This window comes from Larus michahellis, chromosome 2, assembly GCF_964199755.1.
Source record: "Larus michahellis chromosome 2, bLarMic1.1, whole genome shotgun sequence".
In the NCBI taxonomy this organism is placed as follows: Eukaryota; Metazoa; Chordata; class Aves; order Charadriiformes; family Laridae; genus Larus; species Larus michahellis.
The window spans coordinates 48682339-48708328 of record NC_133897.1 but is presented as its reverse complement, the minus strand read 5'-3'; the positions used below and the strand labels follow the sequence as shown (position 1 = coordinate 48708328).

Genomic DNA, 25990 nt, shown 5'->3' with positions numbered 1-25990 from the left:
GCAACCTCCTCCAGCTTACCGCTCACTAAGGCCGGCTTGGGCACGCTGCTGCCTTCAACCCCGGCCGGCACTGGCCCACCACTGCCAGGGTAGGGGCCTAAAGCTGAGGGGACCCCACTGACACGCAACCAGGTGCCGCGGGGATACACCAGCGGGATGAGGAGGAGGCCGGACACTCCGGCCTGTTACTCACCACAGGCCACCCCCCCGCCCCGGCCTAGCAGCGCCTCCAACGGGCGGCACGCGACAGCCCGCGCCTCTGGCGGCGCGTGCGCCCTTCCTCGCTCTCTCAGGCCTCGCCCCCGCCCGCTGGAGGTCGCCCTCCCCTTGCGCCTGCGCAGTGCGAGCGGCGCCGCTTTCCCGCCCGCTGTGGTGGCGCTGGGCGCCGGGTGAGGGGTCGGGATTGGGGCTGGGGCGACCGCAGGGGTCGGGGTGGTGGCAGCGTGGCGGGGTTCAACCGTCGGCGTCGAGTATCCGGTGCGTGCGCGGGAGCCCTGAGGTGGCAGCAGGGCCCCGGCGTGAGGAGGGGGGCCTGGGGGGAAGGGTGGGCCTGGCCTCTCCCGCCCCTCTCCGGCAGAGGTCGGGGCCGAGGTTGGGCGGTGTGGGGCAGGCCCGTGGGCCGGCGGGGACAGGGACAGGGACGAGGGGGGTTCCCCAGCCCCTGGGGGTGGGCGGTGCGCCCCGTCACGGCGCGGTTCCGGTGCTGACTGTGTTTTGCTTCTCAGTTAAAGGATGAAAGGTAGTAAGGAGCCGTTTTTTGTGAAATTCATAAAGTCTTCTGGGAACTCGGAGTATTTTTTTAAAGCTCTTGAGGTAAGTAGGTCTGATCACCTTTCTCAGGGAGCGTGGGGAATTATTAAATGATTTCTGTGGTTGACTTAGATGTAGCTTATATGTATACATCTGGAAATAAAGCTATTTCTCTAATAGAGGTGTTTAGTGTTTAATAAAGTCTGTTGAACAAGAACAACTTTATTGAATAAATTGATTCTTGAACAAGAAATAATTATAATTGCAAAACGTATTGATGTTTACTGAAGTGACATGTAGCTGGGAAGGTCTGGATGGTGGTCACTCATCTAAGCACTAACCAAACTTTAGGAAGGACACTGTGGATTGCTTTCCACCTTGAGAAGTTAGTGGGAACTAAAGGCACTGTGTGGCAGGATCAGGTCATGAAAGTTTTTATGATGAACGTTTAAGTCTGAGTATTGTGAAGACTTGGGGGAATGAGGAGGACAACCATGAGGTATTTTAGCCCGTTCATCTGCCATTGTACTCTTGCATGGTAGCTTTGTTATTAGCTGTTTCCAGTAGCTGTGCTTGTGTAGTTTCCACAGGATTAACTGTTTGTTATTTGTTAAATAAATGTTGTTTTCTGCATTGTTTACCTGCAGTCTATAAAAGAATTTCAGTCGGAAGAACATCTCCAGATCCTTGAAGAAGAAACAGCACTCAACGTAAAAGAAAATGATAAATCACTTTACGTTTGTGATCCTTTCAGAGGCGTTGTTTTCAATCATCTCAAAAAAGTATGCTACCCATCAACATACTTCTAGCTATATTCTTTTCTTGAAGTGCTCATGTCCATACTTACACTCTGTATGTTCTCTCTTTTTGCACTGAATATAGTAGTATGAAGTTTCCATAAAAAAAATCTTTAACTTCACTGCATCCTGTATTTAGGGAAGAAGATGACTAGTAAAGCATAAGGATTATTTTGAAGCAGGTGGAAAAATAAATAGTATGATCAGTTATGATTCTGATGGAGTTGCAAAGCTGGCTTTCACACTTTTTTGCTTCCTGAGTAACATGATTTTGTTTGACCTGCAAGGAATTGTCCAGCAGACAAAGACAGGCTTTCTGTGTAATTCTCTGGCATGTTAGCTGTAGCATCTGCTGCTTTTACTGAGGCCAGAAAACCTGCAAGGGTTGTACTGAAAATCCACAGCTGAAAGTAAAAACAAAACTGTCAGCTACCTGGAGGTGCTAGAGGAGGGGGACAGATGGACAGAGGGACAGAAGCCCTGCCTTCCTCAGGATTCAGGGACAGGGAAAGTCTTCCTTATACCAGTGTACCATCTGCTAATTTTATTTGGGTTTTTTGTTTTATTTTATTGCAGCTTGGTTGTAGAATTGTTGGACCACAGGTAGTCCTGTACTGCATGCAGTCCCAGCGATGTGTCCCAAGAGCTGAGTATCCTGTGTACAATATGACCATGGCCGATGTAACAGTATCCTGTACCAGCCTTGAAAAAGATGTTAGGGTAATGCATTGTACATAATGGATTGTTTAGCTGATTATCGTTGATGTTTGCTTCAGGTGGCTTATCGTTAAGGCAGCAGTCTAACTGTGCCTGTGTTTAGATATATCTAGTTCTTCTATAGACTATGTATAGTTTACGTAGAGAGTTGTATGGAGAAAGAGGGAGTCTTATATGTAGTATGTAAATGTGTATGTAGTGTATCTATGCATGCACATGTATATATTATATAAGCATATACATACATAAGATTTCAGCTATATTAATATGGGAGTAAATGTATGTTTTAGGGATTTTTTTATTAACTGATTAGATGGAACACATAGCTACAGACAACCTTCTTTGTTTCTGGTTACTTAAAACTACATGGTAAAAACTTAATATCCAGTCAGCTATGGTTTAAATTTATCTTAGAAGTTTACGGTTTTTTTATTCTGACTTCACTTTCTAATTTATACTACCTACAATACCAATTATCTGTAAAATTTTACTCATAGAGTATGGTTGTAGCTTTTTTATTAAGGATGCATATTATGTTCAGCTTATCATAAATGCAAATAAAATGGAAATTGTATTTGATGTTTTTGTGGCTTCCATATATATCCAATTTGTATTTTTGAAGTTTTTTAGGAGAAACCATGGACAATTGAAATCCATGGTTTTGTTTTTTAAGGTGAACGTGAGTGCAACATGGCTTCTTTCTTATTTCTTGATGATTTCCTATAAATTTTTTTCCCCCACCCAGGAAGAAGTTCATAAATACGTGGAGATGATGGGTGGACGTGTGTACAGAGACCTTAATATGTCAGTAACTCATCTTATAGCTGGAGAAGTTGGCAGCAAGAAATACTTAGTAGCTGCTTCTCTGAAAATACCTATTTTGCTTCCCTCTTGGGTTAAGACACTGTGGGATAAGTCTCAGCAAAGGTATAAAAAGAAACAAAACAAAACTGATGTTGTTTTGGGGACTGGTAATTCTTATGGTGATACAGACGACTTTCTTTTTCTGCTTAATTTTACTTGAAGAAAAAAAATATTTATTTATTTTTTTCTCTTTTGTTCCTTTAGCATAATGAGATACACTGATGTTAACGTGGAAGACTACGCTTGTCCTGTGTTCCTTGGCTGTACAATTTGCGTTACTGGCTTAAGTAGTTCAGACAGGAAAGAAGTCCAGCGCCTCACTGCTGAGCACGGTGGGCAGTACACAGGGCAGCTCAAGATGAATGAATGTACTCACCTCATAGTTCAAGAGCCAAAAGGTAGAACTTATAGAGTGAATATTATTTTCACTTCTTGAGTTGAAATAGTGTAAATATGCATAAGCATAAGAGTTTGAACTGTCTGTGTGCCTGCTTCATTGTTACTGCTACTGCTTTCATTTAGGGAATCACTGTTTATGGGAAGACTAACAGAGGGCACCCTTACTTTGCTCTAAAGGCATGAGAAAGAGCAAAAGTTGAAAAAATCACAGAGACCCAGATGGTGTTTAAGAGAAGAAAAAGGGAGAATCCTAGAGGGAATAGAAGAACAAAGGAAACATAAGTTTTTTTGGGAGAGCTGGATAGGATTTAATTTATATTCTGATTGAAATTGGGTTGTGTGCTAATGTTTTTTAACTGGTCTATTCTTTGTGCCTTCTGAACTCCCTACTACGAAAAAATGAAGGCTTCCTTTCTTTCCTCTAGTGCCCAATTTCCCTGCCTTTCCCTGTGGGGAAATATCCTGGGACTTTTTAGACTTCTTTTTTTCCCCCCTGTGCCTGAAAACTTTAAAGCCTTTTTTTTTTTTTTTGCTTTAGTGCCCTGTCATACTCTTCATAATGTACCCATGAGCTAGCCATCAATGAGATTTTTTGCTCTAACTGTATTTAGAGACTAAATAAGTAGCCTGTCAGAAGAGTTCAGGATAACATGACTTGCACGTTGAAATCAGTTATTTGAATTCTTAAATTTTCTTAATGTCCAGCCATCTTTCTGTGATCACTGTTTAGCATTAGTCTTTCAGTGGCTTGTGATTTTTATTTTGTTTACATTTGAAAGGTCAGAAGTATGAATGTGCCAAAAAATGGAATGTGCACTGCGTGTCTGTGCAGTGGTTTTCTGACAGCATTGAGAAAGGCTTCTGTCAGGATGAGACAATATATAAAATAGAGGCTGCATCAAAACTGAGTAATACACCCACTACGTCAACACCTACGAATCATGCCAACAACCCTGATAGTAAGTAAGACCTTTTAAAATACGTTAAGGTAAGAAACATTTGTAGTAAGGAGGAAGAACTGTTTCAAATTCGTAGGGTGCTACTTGCTTTTGCAGTGGTGGTTTGACGGTTTGGGTTCTGATTCTACTTATGCTTAAAAGGCAACAGATCACTCTTACGCACGTTGAATATTCTAACGTGCAGATTTAAAACATGTGAATAATTGTTTAAAAAGTAAACTTGAATTAGGCGTATGATTGTCTGTATAAGAATCAGTAGTGTGTACGTCTAAGTCCTGAAAAAGTGTGACTGTTCATGCATTTGTAGTTTAAAACAAGTGTCTGTTATGAATTTAATCTTACAGCAGGGGAAAACAAATACTGATTTATTTTTTTTTAAATTATTTTTTCTTCATATATTTATTTTTGCTTACTCTATGCTATTAAAAGAAGGAAAGTTAAAAGCATTTTGTAAACAAACATTGTAGCATGAAAGACACAGCCAGCTTTAAATGTGTCTTTCCGAATGCCTGTTACTGACTACTACTTCAGGAAATGACGGAATAGGAGCACTGTAACCCAACTGCACTAACTACCAACAGAGTACTGGGAATTCAGCTTAGGTGTTTAACCTAGGTTATATTTACCTAGTATTTTTTATTCTTCAGACTTTACATTTCCTTCTAGCACAACAAAATCATATGTGGCAGTTTTGTATTTTGTTTAGTGAAGCAGCGGAGAGAGATGGGCCAAAACTAATGCATCTGTTTTCATTTTAATTTTATTTAAAGATCATACCCTTTCGGATGTCAGCCACATTTCCAATATCAATTTGAGTGGTGTTAATGAAACAGCGTGTAGTTCTGCTATGAGCAGCAGACTGGATCCTCTTCCTGATGAGCTGGAAAACTTGGATATAAGTTCTTTTCGAGCACCTGAAGATTTGTTAGATGGGTGTCGGGTAGGTTTAACAATGTATACTTTGAAATGTTTGGTCTTAATCCTCTGGAAGCAACCAGGTTGGTTGCCTGCTTGCAACAGGAAGCACTGGCAATTGCTGCTTGAGTAAATTGTTGTTTCATGGTCAGTAGCAAATGCCAAATTTATTTTGTGTCCACATGCTGTAATGTGCTTGTGCGTCTATGTATATATGTGTGTATGTGTATAATTGTATTAAATATATAGTATAAATATAAAATTACATATTTATAGACATATATTTAAATACTATAGGTTCTGGAATTGGTGTGTGGTTTTGGGTGGGGTTGTTTTTGGCTGTATGACTTTGGCTGGGGGTTCATTCCATTAGTAGATATTGATGTTTTGCTAGATTAATTTGCAAAGATAAATTAATCCAGTTATAAATGCTTAAGTTTTTGCTGCTTCTCAGAAGCTGCACCACTAGCTCTGCACCACTAGAACACAGGTTCTACATCAGTCAGAACAAATTATACCAAAATATCCTACTTTGGTTTTTTTCTTCTTTTTTAAGCCTTTTTTTTGTTGTTCTGCTCTTTTTCTAGATCTATCTGTGTGGCTTCAGTGGCAGGAAGTTGGACAAGATGAGAAGGCTTATTAATTGCGGCGGTGGTGTTCGATTTAATCAACTTAATGAAGATGTTACCCATGTCATTTTGGGGGAAAATAATGATGAGCTGAAACACTTTTTGAACAAGACAGCTCACAGGTTGTGATAACTGTATTGCTTAAGGTCTACTTCTGCCTTGTTTTCTTTCTCCTACCACCTTGTAAACAGGAAAACAAGTATTGATTTGGAGATCCTAAATAGTTCTTGACTTAAATTAGAAGACTTACAGCCAGTATTCATAAGTACATCCTCATGTGCTCTTGAATACTGTAGTTCTTTGAGTAGCCATGAGTCACTTCAGTGAATAGGAAAACAAGTATTCTTCTTGGTGAAAAGAAGTGTTAACTTGCATTTGTTAATATATTGAGGAGGAAGGATTTGGCAGCAGTGGCAGATATAATTTACATTATAGAAAATAAGTATGAAATTCTCTGTTCTGAGACTGAAAGAACTAAACAAAATCTTCAGGCTTGTAAAGTGCCCAAAGTTTGCTTAGTGTTGGAGTTGCAGAGTTCAGGTGTGTGTATATACTAGTATTTGCAGAGTGGGATGTAAGAATCACAGTTCAGAAACCTTCTGTAACGTATTTGTATAACGCTTTATTTTATAGGCCTCATGTCGTGACAGCAAAATGGTTGCTGGAGTCATTTAGCAAAGGTTATCTGCGTCCAGTGGAGCAATATATCCCTCTAAACTACCAGCTGCCAGAGAACCCAATTTTGGAACAACCTGGAATGAAGTCAATTCTTCCCAAAAATAACAGTCTCTTGAAGAAAGAAGCTGTGAATGTTATAAAGCACCAGAAAGCTGCTGACGATGACTTCCTCTCTCAATATATAAATAATGATTCTACATTAGGTATGTTCTAGGCTCAGCATACCACAGAAAGTTTAATTGCTTATAATTAGCATTTGAGCTTTGTGACATTTGCTTATTAAAAAGCTAGCCACATCTTGCATGTTAGCTTCTATATTGTGTTTTAGAAATCAAATTTAAACAGGCCTTATAGAGCAGTTCTTAATTAAAACCTGGCTGAAAACAGCAGAATACTGTAATTTCTTCATGAAACTGTTTTGAGTTGTCTTTGATGTTCTTGTCAGGCAATTGCTGTTGTTGGTTATTTTTTGGTGGGGTTTTTTTTTCCTTTCAGATGAAGTTGAAAAACTAACATCCGTAACCATCAGTGATGTTACTCACTTGACTGTTCAAGGAGAGAATCAATCTTCCATCTGTAATGGTTCTTTACGAGAGTCTTCTGCACTGTCTGAAGGAGGCTTATTTGTCAAAAAGAGATTTCTTCTTTTGGGTTTTAGTGAAGAGGACGAGTCCTGCATTACAGATATTATAGTGGAGAATGCTGGGAAAATTCTGCCACTGCAAAGCAGAACCATTGCAGACTATGCTGTGGTACCTTTATTGGGGTGCACAGTGAAGCCGACTGTTGGTGATGTTGTCACAAATACATGGCTGGTAAGGAAGTTAGACTTTCAGTTTCATGAGTAAACAGGTATCTATATTAGAAATATGTCTTGTCAGACTGCAGGGATATCGGTGGCTTAAATGTGAGTAAGGTACTGAAAGATTAGCCTCGTTTAATTTGAAATGTACTAAATGGGCTTTAAAGCCTGTGCATCTGTAAGTTGTCTTTTATCTGTTTCGCTTAATTTTCTACGTGCTTGTTAAATAAGACTTTGTTGTCATGACTCAAAGGCTTCTTATATGAGAGTCTGACAGCATTTTCTCTAAATAATGAATTGTAGAAGGAGCTAGTTGACTAATACTGATTTCGTTTGATATCTTTGTGTTTACTTGTCTCATGCTTTTTATAGCTTTTTTAGTTGTAGCAGAAGAGCAAACTACTTTAAGGGAGCCTTCAGAGTTGGAAGAGTAGTAACTGAAAGGTTCTGAATAATGCCTCAGTGTGTCAAACCTGACAAAATTAAAATTATCTAGAAAAGAATATGTCTTATTCAATGGGAAATAATTTGTCTCATGTAATAATGGAAGCAGGATTGCTTGTTGTTGAATCCATAAATGCTATTGCACAGTTGCTGAAATATTGCTGACTTTGTTGCTATTTGGCTTGATTTAGATTTTTATCTCTTTCATCTTTTTTTAGATAACATGTGTGGAGCAGCAGCTCCTATTAAATCCACAGTCCAATCCGCTTTTCACACCAGTCCCAGTAATGGAAGGAGTTACCCCTCTGGAAGACTGTGTTCTTTCTTTTAGCCAGTTCACTGGTGCAGAGAGAGACTCCCTGGTTTATCTGGCAGGACTGCTAGGAGCCAGGTATGTCTCCTGTCACCATTTCTTCTTGTTCTTATGCAGGCAGTGTGATGAAATCCATTTATGCATTTCATTTCTTTTTTATTAGAATTAAAGCTCTTCTGGATTCTGTTCATTTATAAAACTTAATGCGGAAGCAATGAGACATTATTATATAATTCTTTTATTTTCCTTTCCTTTAGAGAAATTTACTCACATTCACACAGCCTAATTTCTACCAGAATACACTCACTCTCATACAATGACTGAGTCTCAGTAAATTTTTGCTCAAAAAACCTAGTTTTTCAGATGTGAGGTTTTCCGAGTTGTCCTTCAGTTGTCCAGGAGTGGACCATTGTTCCTCTTTTTCAGTACTGTCTGGTTCAGCCTTATAACCAGTGATAGTGCACCATTTCTTAGGATCTGCAATGGTGAATTATTTGCTTCTAATTCATCAGGATCTTTGAAAAACATTAAGAAAAACATATTTAGTCATGAGGTGGCAAAATTGTATAGCTTAGAGTATCATTTGTAGTCTGTTTGAACTAAATTTTTTGCTGGTGAGTTCTCAGTCCTGTTGTCTTCTTGGAAAATTGGGTCCTTGATGATAAAAGAAAAACTGTAATATAAAGAAAACTATTGTGGATTTTGAAATAACGCTTGTTGCTTCCAGAAAGGAATCCTGCCTGTCCCATTAATCTTGCAGAAGAACATTAGGCCTCGTGTATGATTTGGAAATGGGATATGCGACAAAGTCTGGAGTATGAGAAATGTTAATGTTTTCAATACTGATAGAAGCAAAACATTGCTGTTTAATTATTATTTTTTTTCATGTAGGTTAGGCTGTCAAGTGCAAAGTGGATGGCCTTAGATAATTCTACTGGTTCATTTTCTGTTGCTTGAATGCATTTTGTAATAGTTTAAACGTGCCTCAGATTAATTATTTTTTTTAATGACTAAATGAATGTTTTATTAATCTAATTTTAGAGTCCAAGAATTCTTTGTGCGGAAAGCCAATGCAAAAAAGGGAATGTTTGCCAGTACTCATCTGGTGGTGAGAGAACCGGATGGTTCCAAGTATGAAGCTGCGAAGAAGTGGAATTTGCCCGCAGTCACTGTTGCTTGGCTTTTGCAGTCTGCAAGGACAGGAAAGAGAGCAGATGAAAGCAAGTTCTTGGTTGAAAATGCAGAGGCTGGAGGTTGGTTATTAGTAAGTTAGGGAATATGACTGTGTGATTATATTGTTTGTTCACACTGAGAAAGGCAGGTATGATGAATTTTTTTTTCCCCTAATACCTTCGAAGTATTAGAGATAGAGGATATTTTTCCAAGTATTTTTTTAATTTTTTGTTTTTCTTCTGGTATTGAGTTGTGTTTATAGAAGTGAAACTGTGTGTTTGCTGTAAGTCTCTTGGAGCTAGTGGAGTCTTGTGGTTATCAGTCATTTGGGAATCAAGCTCAGCGTCTCAGCATTGTCCTTTCTGTCATATGCTGCTCTGTAGGTTGCATGAGAATTGATGTGAGATCCAGCTTAGAACTTTCATACTTGTTGATCTGCAATGATGTGATTCCCCTCTGCTCAGTCCTCTATGCCTACTTCATCTTCTGATGCTTCTCCTCCTTTTCCAGTTATTTCACACCTTTTATTTGGCAGTATTTCTTCTATATTAAGATGCAGACAACAGTGATTTAATACTGAATGTTAGCAAACCTGTTTTACCAGTACCATTGTGAATTAATTATATGGGTCACTAAGTCAGAGGACAAAAGGTATGTTGTTGGCATAGGCATGTCTTATCTGTATATTATATTTTTAAGGAAAAGAAGTGGGTGCGCAGGGAAAATAAGTAGTGAAATGTAAAAGCAATTCTTGTACTAATATTTTTGAGCTGTAAAGATGATGAGTCATGCTTATCTAGAAGCGTTTATGATGGATAGGGGCTTATGATGGATAATGATAGGGGATTATGATGGATAAGGGCTTATTGCTGTCTAAATCTTGATCCTGTTGATCCAAAACTGTAAGGGACTGGAAGTGTACGTAGTGACCTGAAGAGGTGTGATTCAGTTATGAATACAAAAGAAACTTTATGTTGCGTGGAAAGTAAGGAGGCAGGGAGGAGTTACCTTTAATGTTGAAAGCGAAGGGTTTGTTGTGTATTACATTCTTTTTCTTGGATTTGTATTTTAATAGCTGTTGTACCACATATGTGAGCTATACGGATCTGTGTGGAACTGCAAACAGTGTGAGCAGGCCAGGCGTTGCTAGCTCTTTTTCAGACGCTTAGGGTCAAGCTCAGTACCAGTGTAATTCAAACTAAGTAGTTAACTGGAAGAGACACAAGATACTGGCTTTTAAAATATAATTGTCACTGTACAGCATTTATTGGGGGGGGATGTGAATTTTTTTGGGGGGAAAAGGAAGGTCAGATGAACTTTTAGTTGTTGTTCAAATAAAGGTGTATGTGAGATCTGTATTCAAAAGAAAAATCGGATTGCTTGTTTATATTTTCCTTCTTTCTTTTAAAGATGGGGAGAGTTGCATTACTCAGCTTAGCAAGACACCACCAACTGTTAAATCTCCTGATTCAGAGCAACCTACTTATCTCCTTGAAGCTGGAAAAAAGCCAGCTGTGACTCCTCTTGATATCAACAGGTTCCAGAGTAAAGCTTTCCAAGCTGTAATCTCTCATCATATTGGGACGAAGACAACTCCTCTTGTGCAAGGGGGGCTGCCACAAAAAGAGCCATCTTTACATCTTGATACACCATCAAAATTTCTTTCCAAAGACAAGTTATTCAAGCCTTCTTTTGATGTAAAGGTGATCATCTTTGCAAATTTTTGTCTGTAGAGCCATTAGGGTTAAAGATGAGCATAAACTTAAATACAGTACAGAAACCCGTGCTTACCCTTTCGTATACTGTTAACATGCAGACTTTCTTTTTTGAATAAACCCAGGAAAACTGGCTCTGTTTGTTGATGTATATTTCTAGCTAATGACCTGTGGACTAAATTTATTGACTAGTAAATGCTGTAATGTCTTTAACAAAGCTCCTTTATGCTTATTGCATCACATGCTCATGTGTTCTGCGCCTCACACAGTACACAGTCTGTGTTCTTTACACTTAAGGCTGAGAAATGTAACGAGAAGGTTTATAATTGCTCCAGATAGAAACAAGTGTTTGCTTGTTTTTTCGATGAAATGCTACTTTAATGAGATGTTTTAATGTAATAGCTGTATAGCAATTTCAAAACTGTTATTGCAAGTTGAAAAATGCATTGGAGTTTTGGGTTCATTGTCTCATTCTGAAGGCCACAAGAGGCTAGAAAAACTAGTCTTAGAACAAAGAAACTACTGACACTTATGAAGTATCTGTGCTGGAATAGCTCTGGAATGACTCAAGTGTGCTTTAGAAGGTTTGAGGTTTATTTTTCATTTTTGAGGCCTTATCTGAAAGATGAATGCACTGAATTCCTGCAAAGTTTGTTGGGTTTTTTGCGGGGTTATTTGTGGGTTGGTTTTCTTGTTGTGTTTTTTAACCCCTCTGCCTGCAATAGAACAAACATGTATTACAAAACCAGAAGAATCTATTGTTCTTTTTAGTTAGTTCTGCTTCGTGAAGAGAAGGCTCCAGGGAGACCTTATAGCGGCCTTCCAGTACCTAAAGGGGATCTACAAGAAAGATGGGGAAGGACTCTTTATCAGGGATTGTAGTGATAGGACAAGGGATAATATTTTTAAACTGAAAGAGGGTAGATTAGATTAGATATTAGGAAGAAATTCTTTATTCTGAGGGTGGTGAGACACTGGAACAGGTTGCCCAGAGAAGCTGTGGATGCCCCATCCCTGGAAGTGTTCAAGGCCAGGCTGGATGGGGCTTTGAGCAACCTGGTCTAGCAGAAGCTGTTCCTGCCCACGGGAGGGCGGTGGAGATGAGCTTTAAGGTCCCTTCCAACCCAAACGATTCTGTGATTCAATTTATACTCTGCTTTTTGAAATCCAGTAGTTTACCAGACTGATAAATTTTCGAAAACAAGATGTTCTATATCAAAAATTTCTCTTTTTCAAAAAAGGGCAGGAGGAAACTTGGTGTTTTAAAGGTGCAGATAGAATCACATACTCATGCAACATGTAGGGGCAGGTATTAGTAAATTAAAGTAATTGTCTGGGGTTGGCTACTCGCTTTTCCATTGAAGGCAGTTTTCATTGATGTCAGTGAAAAGAGAGATTAATAACCTGTTCTTCCTTTTTTGCTTATTAAGACTTTAAGATTGGGATTGTCTTGTACTGCTTTTGTGCAATGGTACTACAGTTGCACTTCCTAGCTAGTAGTACACCATCCTAGTTTTGTTTGAAATCTTACTGCAAACTATATTTGTGAAACTTGCACTTGAGTGAGAATTTTGTAATGTGTTCATGAAAGTCAGTCCATTGCTTCTTTTTTTTGTAGGATGCTCTGGCAGCTTTGGAAACTCCAGGAGGTCCTGATCAAAAAAACAGGAAACTGAGCACACCTCTCTCTGAAGTCATCGGCAGAAATTTGAAATTGGCACTGGCAAACAGCACAAGGCATACAGTAGCTCTTACTGCCAGCCCTCAGTTGACCACTGCACATCCAGAAGTGGTAGGAAATTCTGATTCTAAGTTTCTGGAGCATAGGCTTAATTACGAAAATGCCATATCTTTCTTGATTTACGTTACAAAGGAGTTTGTGAATTGTGCTATTTGAGTAGAAATCCATATGATTATGCATTCGTCAATGACAGTTAAAGGAAGGTAAGATAGAAGAGTTTCCTTCTGGGAGGCAAAGAATTTTAAAACCTTTTTCTACTGTCTGTACTACTATCTTGAATATTAAGCAGTTGCTAAGTAACATGGCGTATAAATATGTACCAATTTAGTCTTTGTAGTATTGGGATGAGAGGATTTCATCACACTTAAGAAATTCCCAGGCTCCAGATGAGCAAGATTAAATATTTTGTCGTGGACTAAAGTTAGGAGTTCTTCAGTGCATGTGTCGTCTTTTCCTATCTTTCTCTGTAACGTACTGCTTTTCTGCTTTCTGGGAGGCACAAGGTGTGATCAGTTGCTTATTCCCTTATAAAGACACATTATGTCATCATTTCTTGTAGTCATCTTGCCTCTTCAGTCTAATCCACCCTAGTGAGAGAAAACAGAAAAAGATGTAGGAGGAAAGGGAGCTTTTATGTATTGCTTGCCGTTTTAGTACACTGTTTACTGTAGAGGAGAGGCAAGAAAGCTAATAGCCTTCAGCAAGGGAAGGTTGTCACTTCTTATTTTGTAGCTCCTTATTCTTATTTTTTCCACTCCAGTACAATGAAATACTTCTGTGGCATCAAGTTTGATAATTCCCTGATTGCAGTGTTCAGGAAGTGCTCAGTCTGTGATGGAAGGAGCAGAATATATTCCAGGCAGACTTGCTGAGAGTGAATCTTTTGTCTTTGGATTCCTAGTGCGTGGAATGGTAATAGTGCTGGGTTTTGACCATGGAGTCTGGGAGAAGCAAAAATAGAGAAAATGTGTTTACCTTAATTTTGTTGTTACTGCATTTTTTACTGTATGCTTCACTAAATATTAAAGTATTTTTGTTACTGATACAGAAACCTTACAAACCTGACTCTCCTGTTTTTATCCCTGCAGCTTGAACAGGAAGAAGAGCCCAAGCCACTTGCCGATGTGGTTATATATGTTAGTAAAAAACTTAGTAAGAAGCAAAGTGAACTGAATGCAGTAGCAGCTTCTCTCGGGGCAGATTACAGGTATGAACTGATTAAAAAGAGCTTCTAAGCTTCTGCACTGATATGATTCTTCGCATTCTAATATGCTTTATCTGCGTGACCTTTTGCTATAGCTAAACGTTAGATTTCACCATCTTAAACAATTTCTATTGCAAAATAAGGCCATCTGCTTCTAATGTGAAATAAGGCCATCTTTCCCCAACGCATCCGCAGTCTCTGTGTTCTTGATAAGTCTGTCTTGGAAAGACTGTTTGTCCTGGAGTCTTCCCAAACTGCACATTTTTTAAATTATTTTTTTCTCTTCTTTTTTTGAAGAAAACTATGAAACATGTTTAGCTTTTGCGTGGTTTATAATTTGCTTTATAGTTTAGATTTTGAATCTGATCTGAATTTGTGTGTTTCTCCCTGGCTCAAAACTAATTATTTTACAGATTGTAAGCATGGCTAAGTTAGTGTGTTTAGAAAAGCTTAGGAAAAATAGGATGCCACGAAGAGAAACCACAAACTAAATTTTATGATTTAATACAGAATTCTGCTCCGTCTAAATCTGATTTATATATTTTGTTACTGACTTCTATAAGTGTTATCATTCACAGTGTGGACGAGGAAGTTGCCCTTATGTTTGGTAGTAGCTTAGAAATGATGAGGATAATTGCATTAGATAGCTAATACTATTTTTTATCATTTTAAATGTTAGAATCACGCATTTTGTTTTATTTTGAGCTTCCAGGATTAGTATTTAACTTGCAGCTCAATATGTCAACAAAAGAAAAAGCTCTCTCATGGTGGGTCTTTTCAGAAACTGATTTGAAACTCCACCTACTTAAATAAAAACAAGCCAAAAAAACTCAAGCGAAATGCCTCCTCTGTATCAGATTTAGTTTTGTTTACTTCAGGAATGCTTTCAAAAGACATGAAGTTATTCTGTCCTGATACTGAGTGCTGTCATTTTTGATGGAGAAAGTGGGCTCGTTGCTTATTTAGGCATAGGCAAAGCAATATTTTAACATGAACAAGGGCTAGGACAATTTCTGAGCAGAATTTCTGTATTTTAGAAATATTGTATCTTCAAGTTGTATTTTGTTTTCTTTTCTAGATGGTGCTTTGATGAAACAGTAACACACTTCATCTACAAGGGAGGACAAAATGACAACAATAAGGAGTACAAATCCATTAAAGAATGCGGTATACATATTGTTTCAGAGCACTGGCTTTTAGAGGTATGAAGTTTGCTTTGTTCCCTTATTAAAAGTGAAGGGAAATGTAGGCTTAAAAACAGTTCTATGGCAGTGGATTTTCTGCTTGCATTTATACTGCATATATATAGGAACTGATGTTTTGCATCCTGCTTTGAATTTATAAATTGTGCCATCAGTTTTCACTGATGTATTCTTACCTTGTTCTCCATGAGGAGAAAAGAAACTGTCTTCTATCGACCATTTCTGCTACACATTTCTCAGAATGAGAGCTGCGTTTTTCTCTTCTGTAAAGTACTTCTTCTGGTGGTGTTCTCATTGTACTTTTCCTATGTTTAGATGTGGAATTTCTCTTTTATCTCAACCAGTTTCTCATCTTTCTTATGTTAACTGATGTTATTACAGAGTGCCCAAGAATATAAACGGCTTCCTGAATCTCTCTTTCCTCACACTTACAATCCCAAAATGAGCCTGGACATCAGTGCAGTGCAAGACGTCAGGCTCTCTTCCTCCAGTAAGCTTCCATCAACTGGAAAACCAGCAGAGGAAAACGAGGTATAACATGTGATAAGAATTCATGCTCTATGAGGTGATTTGGATTCAGTTAACTTAATTGTTGTATTAACATATTAATAAAAAATGTTGATGCTTATTCAGTGATGCCCTGAATCAGGTTTAGCTAGTAATTAATAGTAGCTGTTGCAGATGTTCCTTAAGTTTTTTCTGCATATGTAATATTTCTATTCTAGGGCAGTACAGGGAAACACAGGCATTTCAGGATTAGAAGTGCTTTCTGAATTTGAAATGATGTGGGTCCAGTCTTTGCTTTCTCTTGTAGGTAACAAGATCCAAGGTGTGAACTTGCCTTAGTAGACATTTACAGTGCAGAATAGGTGTTGTCACTGGTGCTTCACTGTTTTACTGTCATTTCAGTGGCAGAAAGGTTAGATTTACTCTAAAGCAAGATGAATAATCATGAGAATTTATGCATGTGTTGAACATGGGTTAAAACCAAAAAATTTTGGTGTTTTAGATTATTCCGGTGGATGAAGATGATGCTGAAGATGATGTAACTACTGACCAAATAAAGGAAATGGTTGCTGCAGGGGATGAACAAATCGTAACAAGTGAAGCCAAAGGAGGTAAATGTTTTCAAAATAATTGTGGAACATCAAACTATCAAAATGAGCCTTCTGCAGTTTCAGGTGATCAATGTTAAGATCTGGAAGCTTTAGGTACCATATTTATGCTGCTGGATGAGAGGAAAGACTTTTGCTCTCTATTTTAAAGACTTTGACAGCCCATAAGAAAATCATAATAATCTGTTGGAAATTACTTAATTGGCATTTCTTTGTTTTAAAACACTGACGTTCATCTTCAACATGACAAATCTCTGGTTTAGAGTATATCTTTTTTTTTATGTAAATAAATGTGTTACTGGAGAATTGTGGATATCAGTTAGATTGATGTGAGCAAATTCAGAAGTGAGCCAAATGGAGATTTCTCCTTGTGTCTAGGAATAGCTGACACAGGGCATACATAGTTTCCCTAGATATTTTTCCCCCACATATCTTTTCCTCTCCTTAATGTCTTGTCTTTGTCCTGATGAGGGGGTGGCAGGGGGAAGTTGACTGGCATTTCATTTACTTTTCACTTGTTACAATATAACAGTCTTGATCTATGAGTTTTGTTCCTTCTCTTAAGTTTTAACGCAAGCACTAGAAATGAGGGAGAACTTCCAAAGGCAGCTGCAGGAGATCATGTCTGCCACATCATTAGTAAAACCACAAGGGCAAAGAGGATCCCTTTCAAGGAACAGTTCTGATGGTTTTCCAACCACTCCTGATAGCACACGGTCTGTGCGAAATGGCCGCAGTAGGGCATTGGAAGCTCTAAGGTATTGATTTGTGTTTCAAAGTATATTATTTTGTTCTCCCTGCGCATACTCAGACATTCATTGAAACATTAATAGGTCTCCAGGGTTTTCAGATGTATTGTCTTTCTCTACTGGTGTACTTAAGTTGCTTCTCTTGCAATTCAGAATCTTTAACTGGACATGCTAGATAAAGTCAGAATGTTATCTTAATCCATAGCGGGTATCTTGTTTTTCAAAAAAATCACAAAACAGTATGATTGCTTTTTAGTTTTGATTTGAATTGTGCCAACTGATTTCTTTCTCTTCAGATTGGTTAGTGTTCTTACAGATTTTTAAGAAAGCAATGCTGCATTTTTTCAGTACATAGGTCATATACAAGCAGTAGGTATTCCTGCAAAGTACCTCTGTGAATGTTTCTCCTCTTTTCTTTTTCTTTTCTCTCTAAGCATAGAATAGGATTTGAACTCTAACAATGCTGAGCTACAGTGAGAAAGTAATGGAAACCTTGCAGAATTATTCCTTTAGCGTGGTATTTATTTCCAAAGTAATAGGTTCAGTAAAGAGTAGCATACACTGATTTTTTAGAATAATTTATCAATATTGACACATACTAAAAATATCTCCTGCTGATATTTTTGTTGCCTGTTTTCAGCCATGCTGAGACTTAGGCTTACGAAGCCAGGCTGCTGGGAGTTGCTTTTGTACTGAAATTTTCCCCTTTCCCAACTATGCTTTCTAATATGCTTTCTTGGACGCTACAGTTGATGTGATCATTAACACGTTGTCTTCTAGTATGGTAGTCTTCTGTAAAACAAATGAATATTTAAGGTATCTCTGCCTTTTTCCTTAGGCAATCCCGTCAAGCACTTGCAGATATAAACACAGAGCCATCCCAAAGTGAGCAGATCATCTGGGACGATCCTACTGCGCGGGAGGAGAGAGCAAGACTTGTCAGCAACTTCCAGTGGCCTAATAGTCCTTCCCAGTACACTGAGCACGGTCAGAGTAACGCCAACAAGAACATGGATGAATCTGCCTTCAAAGGATCTTTAGCTGATGCAGAGGTTGCTGCTATAGGTAAAACCAGAAATACAATATCCTCGTTCTTTGCTACAGCATCCATTTAATCTCTAGGACTTTTAAAATACAGTATTACTTGAATTCTACTGAAAAAAAAAAAGTGAGCATTGTTGGCATTTTTTGAATGCCAAAAAGTACAAGTTTACATCTTTGAGCTCCATTATGTGTTGCTGTTTTTTAAAAATAAGCTTTCCTATTCATTTGGCATTTGTGGTCAAACACCAAGGTGCAGTGTTCGTCTAAAAATAGTCTGCATCAGCTTTAGGAAGTCTTCCAAATTTTTTTCGGAACCACAACTGGTTTCCAGGTAAGAATTCAGGTAGACGTAGTGGAATTCAAATGGGAATACCAGTAGCAAAATCTTTCTAATTGTAGTGGAAGCATTCATTGGTGAAAAGTGGAGATACAGGAAGAAAAGCCATGAGCCCAAAAAACAGATGTCAGAGCTGCCCATGGGCATGCTTAGGATTCAGTGAAGATACTGTATTTATTTTCCCTGTCCTTTTTGAAGTCTTTAGTCTACTGCTAGGACTAAGGAAGCAATGTACTTACCTTTTTCCATCTGTATTGCGTTCTTCACATTCCTGCCTCCTGAGAGATAGTGGAATCCTTTATTTCTCTCTCCCTGCTGCCTCCCTCTTGCCCACAACTCCTTCCATCAATCTACTTACAGAGTTTCTGCTTGCAGCAACAATCTTCCTGGAAACTGACCCTGTCCTAGAAGAGGTTGAAGAAAATTAGCTAAATGCATTCAATTGATTTTTGGTTCAACTGAATCAGTGCAGTTTAGCTAAAGAAATTAGGCTATTTGAGGTTTTTGGCTTTTTCAAAGCAAGGCATCCAGGGACATTAGTCTGCGATATTGCAGTTGGTGGTTTGTGGTACAAGGAAGAGTATCTTTATGAAAGGCAATGGTGAAATTTAACTGTATGTGTGTTGTAGCAGCAGTTGTGTTTTATCCTTTTAGGATAGCTACATTTTTTTAATTTATTTTATTTTATTTTTTACTTTATCCATAATTATATTCAGTCAAAGACAAGTCATGCAACAATGCCTTACTTTCACAGCTGTTCCTGAGGCTGGGGATGGAGATTTGATTGAAGGTCTAAAGAATCCTGTATGTAGAGATCCTGAAACACCGATTAAAGATCACTTGATCCCCACTCCGCAGGCCCCCAGCATTGCTTTCCCACTGGCTAACCCTCCTGTGGCACCACAGCCCAAAGAAAAGGTTTGTCATATGAAGAAATATTTATGATGATTTGTGTTCTGAGAGATGTGGTGACAGTTTAAGAAGTTTTGAACTTGATGGTAATTATAAAATAGGTGAATAGCTACATTTAAAATCCTGAAGTGGATTGCTTTTTGTGCAGTTCTAGTTTTCTTCCCCCTTTTTTAAGCTTTTGAACAAATGAATGTTTGCTCAAGTAAATAAAGCTTGCTTGTTCAGACAAATAAAGCTTTTTGTCCTGTTAGTTCCTGCTGGAAAGCTGAGGTAGACTTTGGAGTGGAGAGTTACTATGTGTATTGCTTGGAACTCCTACAGCCGTGTTAGGATGATGGAAAAAAGGTTAGGCCTTTGTTTCCTTGGCGATATCTGGAATTTATGTTTAGGTCAAACAGAAAATTATTTTTCTGCCAAAAACCTGGTTTAAAGTTCTGCTATTTTATAGTGAACTTGGAAGGGGCTAGGAAAGTGAGCTTATTCTTTGGCCCGCAGTGTATCACTTGATGCTCAAACTTTCAGCAGCTATGTGGCTTCAGAGGCATCATGTGTCATGTTAGTACATAAGCTGGGGTGGAAATGCATAGAGGCCCTCAAAGTTATAGAAAGTCTGAATGAATGAGGTGATGTGATAGATGGATGATGATTTCTTCATGTGTTCAACTTAGCATTCAGTGGATATGAATGAAGGATTCGTTTTTATGACAGGTTGGTTCAGTTGTGCCCTGAAGAAAGGGGGAACCAAGAGGATGTTAAGCAGGAGCCTAACATTGATTTGATAAGATCCAACCTTTTTGTCAAGTGATTGACAGGTTTGGTTCTGCTTTTCCTGGCTAAAAGAAAACTTAATATAAAAATAACCCAGAATGTTTGGCAGAGAAGTAGTCAGCTGTCAACCTAATGTTTCTGTCTTATTTTCAAAATCTGTTACTGTATTTCCAGGCTGTTACAGAAGATGAGAAGGCTGATGAAGAACCAGAAAAACACCGTAAATTTCAGCTGTCTTCTCTTAATCCTCCAGAAAGATTTGATTACTGCCATCTGATTGAGGAATTAGGTATCAGATATTTGTGAAATGCAAAGAATAGTATGTGTCTGTATGTGTTTGGTCAGCTGTGGCTCATTGGGGAAGAGAAAGGGCTTCTGTTAATGACTCATCAGATTTGAGGTCTCAGATTTATGGCTTTGTGTGCTTGTGAGTGATTCTTTGAATTTATTATTATTATGTGAGCAATCAGCTTTGCCATGAAACAGCAATGGTTTTGTCTTCTATCTGTCTCCACAACAACCTCATTCTTTACTGTTGAGATCTGCTGTCTTCTGGTGTGTGTCTCATTCCTGTCTGTGTTACACTGGCACTTTATTTTTATCAGAGAACTAGTCTTTCCTGACTGCTTCTCCTTCCTTGCCAGCTTCAGCCCTTGTCACTTCAATGATAAAACTTTCAGTGTAAATTTTGAGTTAAGTGTATTTTTGTAACTGAATTCAAATAATTCTAACTTTGAGTTGATCCTTTCTGTGGTACAGCATGACCCTTAAATAATTTGAGTCAAATTCATTCCTTGATTCAAGGTGGAATAGTACTTGAGAAACAGTGCTTTGACCCAAGTTGCACGCACATTGTTGTGGGACATCCTCTTCGAAATGAAAAATTCTTGGCTTCGATGGCAGCTGGAAAGTGGGTGCTTCATCGTTCCTACCTGGAGGCATGTAGAGGAGCTGGCTGCTTTGTTCAGGCATGTGACATTATTATTGAGAAATTAGTATGTTGTACCTTTTCATATTTCTTTTTATTTTGCACTACTGGGAAAGGATTTCACTTCTCAAAAGCAATTAGCAGTTTGGGGTGTCTCAGCCTTGCAAGTTCTGGAGGATCCAAAGTCTGAGAAATTTTTGGCAAACTTTTCTCTGAAAACTAGTCCTGGACCAAACTCCTGGTATAGGACAAATAAAATACCTATATTTTTACAGTTCTGAAAATTGAAGCTTGAGTACCTTTTTGGTAAATTCTTACTGGTATCAGCTAAAGTTATGTGAATCTTGTTACACTAGGGTTTAAGTCCTGATCCTTTCAATAAATAGACATAATAGTTTTAAGTGATCCAACTCTGTAACCATGTACATAAACATTTTTGAACGCTCTCTTCAAACTCCTCACTTCCCTAACTGTTATTTCACACTTCTCCTGGGTCTAGCAGTTCTTTTACATTGACAGGGCTAACTGTAAAATAATGCCTGTAAACTGGTTTGTATCTTCATGCATCAAACCCAGCTTTCATTGTTTTGGAAGACACTGCAGAAATGTAGAGTCAATGGTGTCCAGAGTAGTGAGTTGCTTTGCCCTGGTCTTGAATTCCATTGCAAGAGGAATCTGTTTGTCACATCAAGTCACATTGTAGACAGAAATGATGAGTTGATTTAGATACATATGTGCAATTAAGAACCATATTTCCAATTTTAACTAGAGCTGTTTTGGCCAGATAAAATCAATGTATAAAGCTAGAGTAGCTGGGACTTGTTCTTGGTGTGGGTTTTTTTATTTAATTTTCTGCTGGTAACATTGGCAGGACTCTGCATTGTAATTCAAGCTTATGACTGTTCTAGGAAGAAGATTATGAGTGGGGAAGTAATTCCATACTTAATGTTTTGCCTGGAATCAACGTAAACCAGAAGAAACTAGCACTCGCAGCCATGAGGTGGAGGAAAAAAATTCATAAAGGGAGGCAAGAAACTGGTACTGTTGAGGTATTCATATACTCATGCAAGCTGTACAGTGTGGGTGGACAGGACAGGGATTGTCAACCAAGAAACTTAGCTGGCAGGGAAAGGTAATCTGCCTTGTTATTAAGAACAAAATGGCTTAGCTGGATATATTCTAGTTAAGTAATTTTGTTTAAAAAAAAAACAAACAAAAAAAACCCTAAAAAAAATGTAGTGCTTGCAAACTAGAAGTCTTAATTTCCTCCTGAACTCCTGTTCATTTTTGGCAAAGCTGGAATGTGGCTGCATAGGTATGTAAATGTCCTTTGACCACGAAGGTGATGTTTACACTTCAGATCTCTGATGGGGGTGCTAACCTAACTCGGTGTCACTGGGAAACCACAATTTGTACTGGCAGTAACAGGTACAAATCCTGTGCTGTGTAGTATAGGTGAATACAGCTCTCTGGACAGCATTTTTATGGCTCTAGCAGTGAGCACACTGTTGTGCTTCAAACATGGCACAAGTTTGCACCTTTCCTAAAGCACCTTCTGTGATTTTTACGGTACAAGTTCCATAGTTTTTCAGTGAGATTTTTGAAAGTGGGAATTGGGTACCCCAAAGCCTCTCTCTCAAATCAGGTGTTGCAGTTGAGTATTCATTGAAAAGTGGAAATACCGCTGCTGTTTCAGTTGCATCGGGATAAATCTTGATTTGCACGTATTTTACAGTAGCCTTTTTAAATGAATGCTCGTAACAAATCCTCTGTACCCCTTGCCTCCTTGGAAACCAGAGTGAGTGCTTGTAGGAGGCAACCAGTTGGCTCTAGGTGCTGTTACTGTAACTAAGTAGATAATGTAGTGCATGGGGTGGGGGGGAAATGTTTCCAAGCAACTATCTTTCTTAAGATACATTTCTGTAGATGAGTGTCTGGTGTTCTGGAAAAAAAATAGCCAAGAGTCTTTTCATAGATCAGGTTGCCCATCTCTCTGTGCAGGTGAAAGGGCTTGGTGGCAAGCTGCCTTGTCTGTATGATGTTGGCCCAATACTTGTACGTTATGCGGGGTTTATTCTGCCATTTACACTTAAAGACGACACTAGGTGATAAAAAGTATTCATCTGGAGGATATTCACGGAAGGGGCAACTTATAGATCCAGTAAGTGTTTGTACTTTTTTAATACCAATGTATTTTTGACTAAATTGAATCTTTTATCTAGGGAGCTTTCAGTGGCTGGAAAGTGATCCTAAATGTTGACCAAACCAAGGAAGCAGGATTCAGGCGCCTTCTTCAGTCAGGAGGAGCAAAAGTATGTAGCTTTTTGAAAAATAATTAAATACGTGTATGTGGTTTTGTTGGTGGTTTTTTTTTTCCCTGTTAAACTGTGCTGGGTATTTTCCATGTGAGTAAAAGGTCTTAACCAACAAAATTACTTACACAGGAGAGCTGAGTCATGGTCAAAGGGTGGGAAGAAAAAGCTATGTCATCATCAGGCAGGGCAACTTGTCTGAGGTCACACAAGTCAGTGGTGCTGGTGGGAATTGAGGTCGGAATTTCTGTGCCCTGCTCTGATGAGAAGGATCACCCTTCCTGAAATGTACATGATGGTACAGAATGCAGCTGTAAATGGTATTCTGTTTCACATTAGTTTGCTAGTGAATGAGTTAATTATAGATCACAAACTGCATTTGTCTTGTGGAGGAAATGCAAAAGTAAACTCGTTCTTGTCTGTGATGTTTTAATCTGTAGGTGTTTTCTGGTCATTCTGTGTCTCTCTTTAAAGAAGCGACTCATCTCTTTGCTGACTTCAGTAAGCTGAAGCCAGATGACGCCCGGGTTAACGTAGCAGAGGCGGCAGCCCAAGGAGTGAACTGCCTGAAACCGGAGTACATCGCTGACTACCTCATCCAGGTGTGCACGCCCACGGAGGGTCTCGGGAATGCTCTTCGCCCGCCCAACAGGCGGATGGGGCAACCCCAGCCACCTGAAGCCTCTGGAAGGGACTGCTGCTGTGCTGGTCGCGTGCCTCCTTTGCCAGCAATTGTGGCTGCAAGTGCCTGATGCTGAGTATTTCGATCTGTGGCCTCACACTTTAATTGCTATAACATGACTTGTTCTAGTGCTGGCAGTGGGATCTGCGGAAGGGTAGGGAGCTTGCAAAACATTCAAAATATAGGTGTGCAATGTTCATTTTGTTATTTTGAATTTTAGAAAATTAATGAGCTGTTTCTTTCTTCTCAACTTTAGCTTCTTGAGCTAAACAAAGACTTGAGCTCAACCATTTTATTTTATTTTTTTTTTTTCTTCCTCTATTGAAGGATCCACCTCCCCCAATGGAGTCTTACTGCCTGCCGGAAGCTGTGTCTTACCTTCAGAATAACACAGAACTCGGAACTGGATTATCCCAGAAAAGAAAAGCACTGGGAGAAATGACCAAAGTCAAGCGATCCAGAATACACTGAGGAAATTCTGTGCTTTTAACTTGTACATTTTAAAATTCATATTTATATTTTTTTCATTCTTACCACAAAAATTAAAAGCTTTTGAGTTTCACTTCTAATTTGTCCTGAGATTAAAATAAGTTTACAGTAATGTTCATAGGAAAGATTGCTTTGGTTACCAGTAGCATCTAAAAATAGGCAAGAACTCATCCAAAAAATACTTTGTCTCCAAAATGTCCTAACTATCCTACTAGGGATTTTGTTTAGGGACACCGTTGGATAATAATAATTAAGAGATGCTTTGTGACATGCTTCTCACATCTTTTATCTGTGTGTTGTGGGGAAAATACCGGTTGATAACAATTACGTTGCATTTCCCACACAGTAATAGACTTAGGTTTTACATGAATTTTTCCTCTTTTGGTATTTTCTGTTGGAGGGGAAAAGGGAAACTGGACAAAAACAACTGGTTTGTAGATTTTTGTACTAATAGAGGGTGCAATAAATTATTTCTGTAAAACAGAGGGGCTGTTGAGGTGCTGCCATTCTGAATGCTGATGAATCTGTTCAGCAAACAGAGAACCAACTCTGACCATGCTCCCTCTTTGAGCCTGCGACAGGAACCGGAGGCGAACGAAGACGATAGTTTGCAGCAGCTGGAAATGTTCTTAGTCAGACAACCACACTATCTGACAAACTGTTCAACCTTTTAGTGACTATGGGGTCTGTGTGTCTCTTTCTTTACTGACCTTGCTGTATGTGAGGTGCACTGTGTTAGTCTGGTAAAAGTGTGGGCGCTTATGAAATCTGAAAAGCTGTATTTAAGCAGCTGGAATTACTGCAGCTGGTTTGAACAGAAAAGCACAACATCCAGTTGCGCAGGCCCAGTAGAATTGTCTGGGGAAATACATGTAACATCTTTAATTCTATTTAATCTACCTCTATTGTTTTGAGGGTGGGGGGGCATGTTCTGCTTTTATTTTCTAGGTGCTGAATACTCTGTTTTATAGAAAGCATCAGCATCAGTTGCAGATAGAAGAAAAGGGGAGCCACAAGCATTTAAACTCTGTGTAATCTGGAGCATGTTGCTCCAGGTGAGAGAGGAAGAAGGCAGCCTACCTTTATGTGCAGGCTGTGCTTTGTGCTTCTGCTTCCTGCTTCAGTGCACTGGACATTTTGTCAGTGAGATCTGCAACATGCTGTCAGGGTGACCTGAAGGAATCGTCAGGAAGGACTGAAACATGCCGATGAATGCCAGGGATTTGATTCTTCTTAAAAAGCGAAATCTGTGCCCTTACCGGTGGGGGTTCAGGCTGTGGCAAGGTTGTTGCTATGTCGAGTTGCAGAGACTAGTCCTACCACCTGCTTTGCTTTTCTTGATCGTAACAGCT

At 38.9% G+C, this 25990-nt stretch overlaps 1 protein-coding gene across 2 annotated transcripts; it reads left to right on the top strand.

The window, feature by feature from the left end:
* Nucleotides 1–304: 304 nt before the first annotated feature.
* TOPBP1 (DNA topoisomerase II binding protein 1) lies at nucleotides 305–24711 on the top strand. 2 transcript variants are annotated; one of them, XM_074575196.1, is made up of 28 exons: nucleotides 305–389; nucleotides 726–813; nucleotides 1398–1532; nucleotides 2124–2267; nucleotides 3010–3191; nucleotides 3333–3526; nucleotides 4307–4486; nucleotides 5257–5426; nucleotides 5989–6152; nucleotides 6664–6911; nucleotides 7204–7523; nucleotides 8173–8345; nucleotides 9309–9520; nucleotides 10851–11143; nucleotides 12774–12947; nucleotides 13985–14103; nucleotides 15179–15302; nucleotides 15684–15833; nucleotides 16312–16420; nucleotides 16983–17175; nucleotides 18005–18231; nucleotides 19302–19465; nucleotides 20402–20516; nucleotides 21032–21195; nucleotides 22064–22204; nucleotides 23378–23467; nucleotides 23908–24069; nucleotides 24477–24711. In XM_074575196.1, exons 2-28 carry the CDS (start codon nucleotides 733–735, stop codon nucleotides 24618–24620), a joined length of 4572 nt encoding a protein of 1523 aa, XP_074431297.1. In that variant the 5' UTR covers nucleotides 305–389; nucleotides 726–732; the 3' UTR covers nucleotides 24621–24711. The 2 variants fall into 2 exon arrangements, with proteins under 2 accessions (XP_074431297.1, XP_074431298.1); XM_074575197.1 differs by having other exon boundaries at nucleotides 340–477.
* The last annotated feature ends 1279 nt before the right edge of the window (nucleotides 24712–25990 follow it).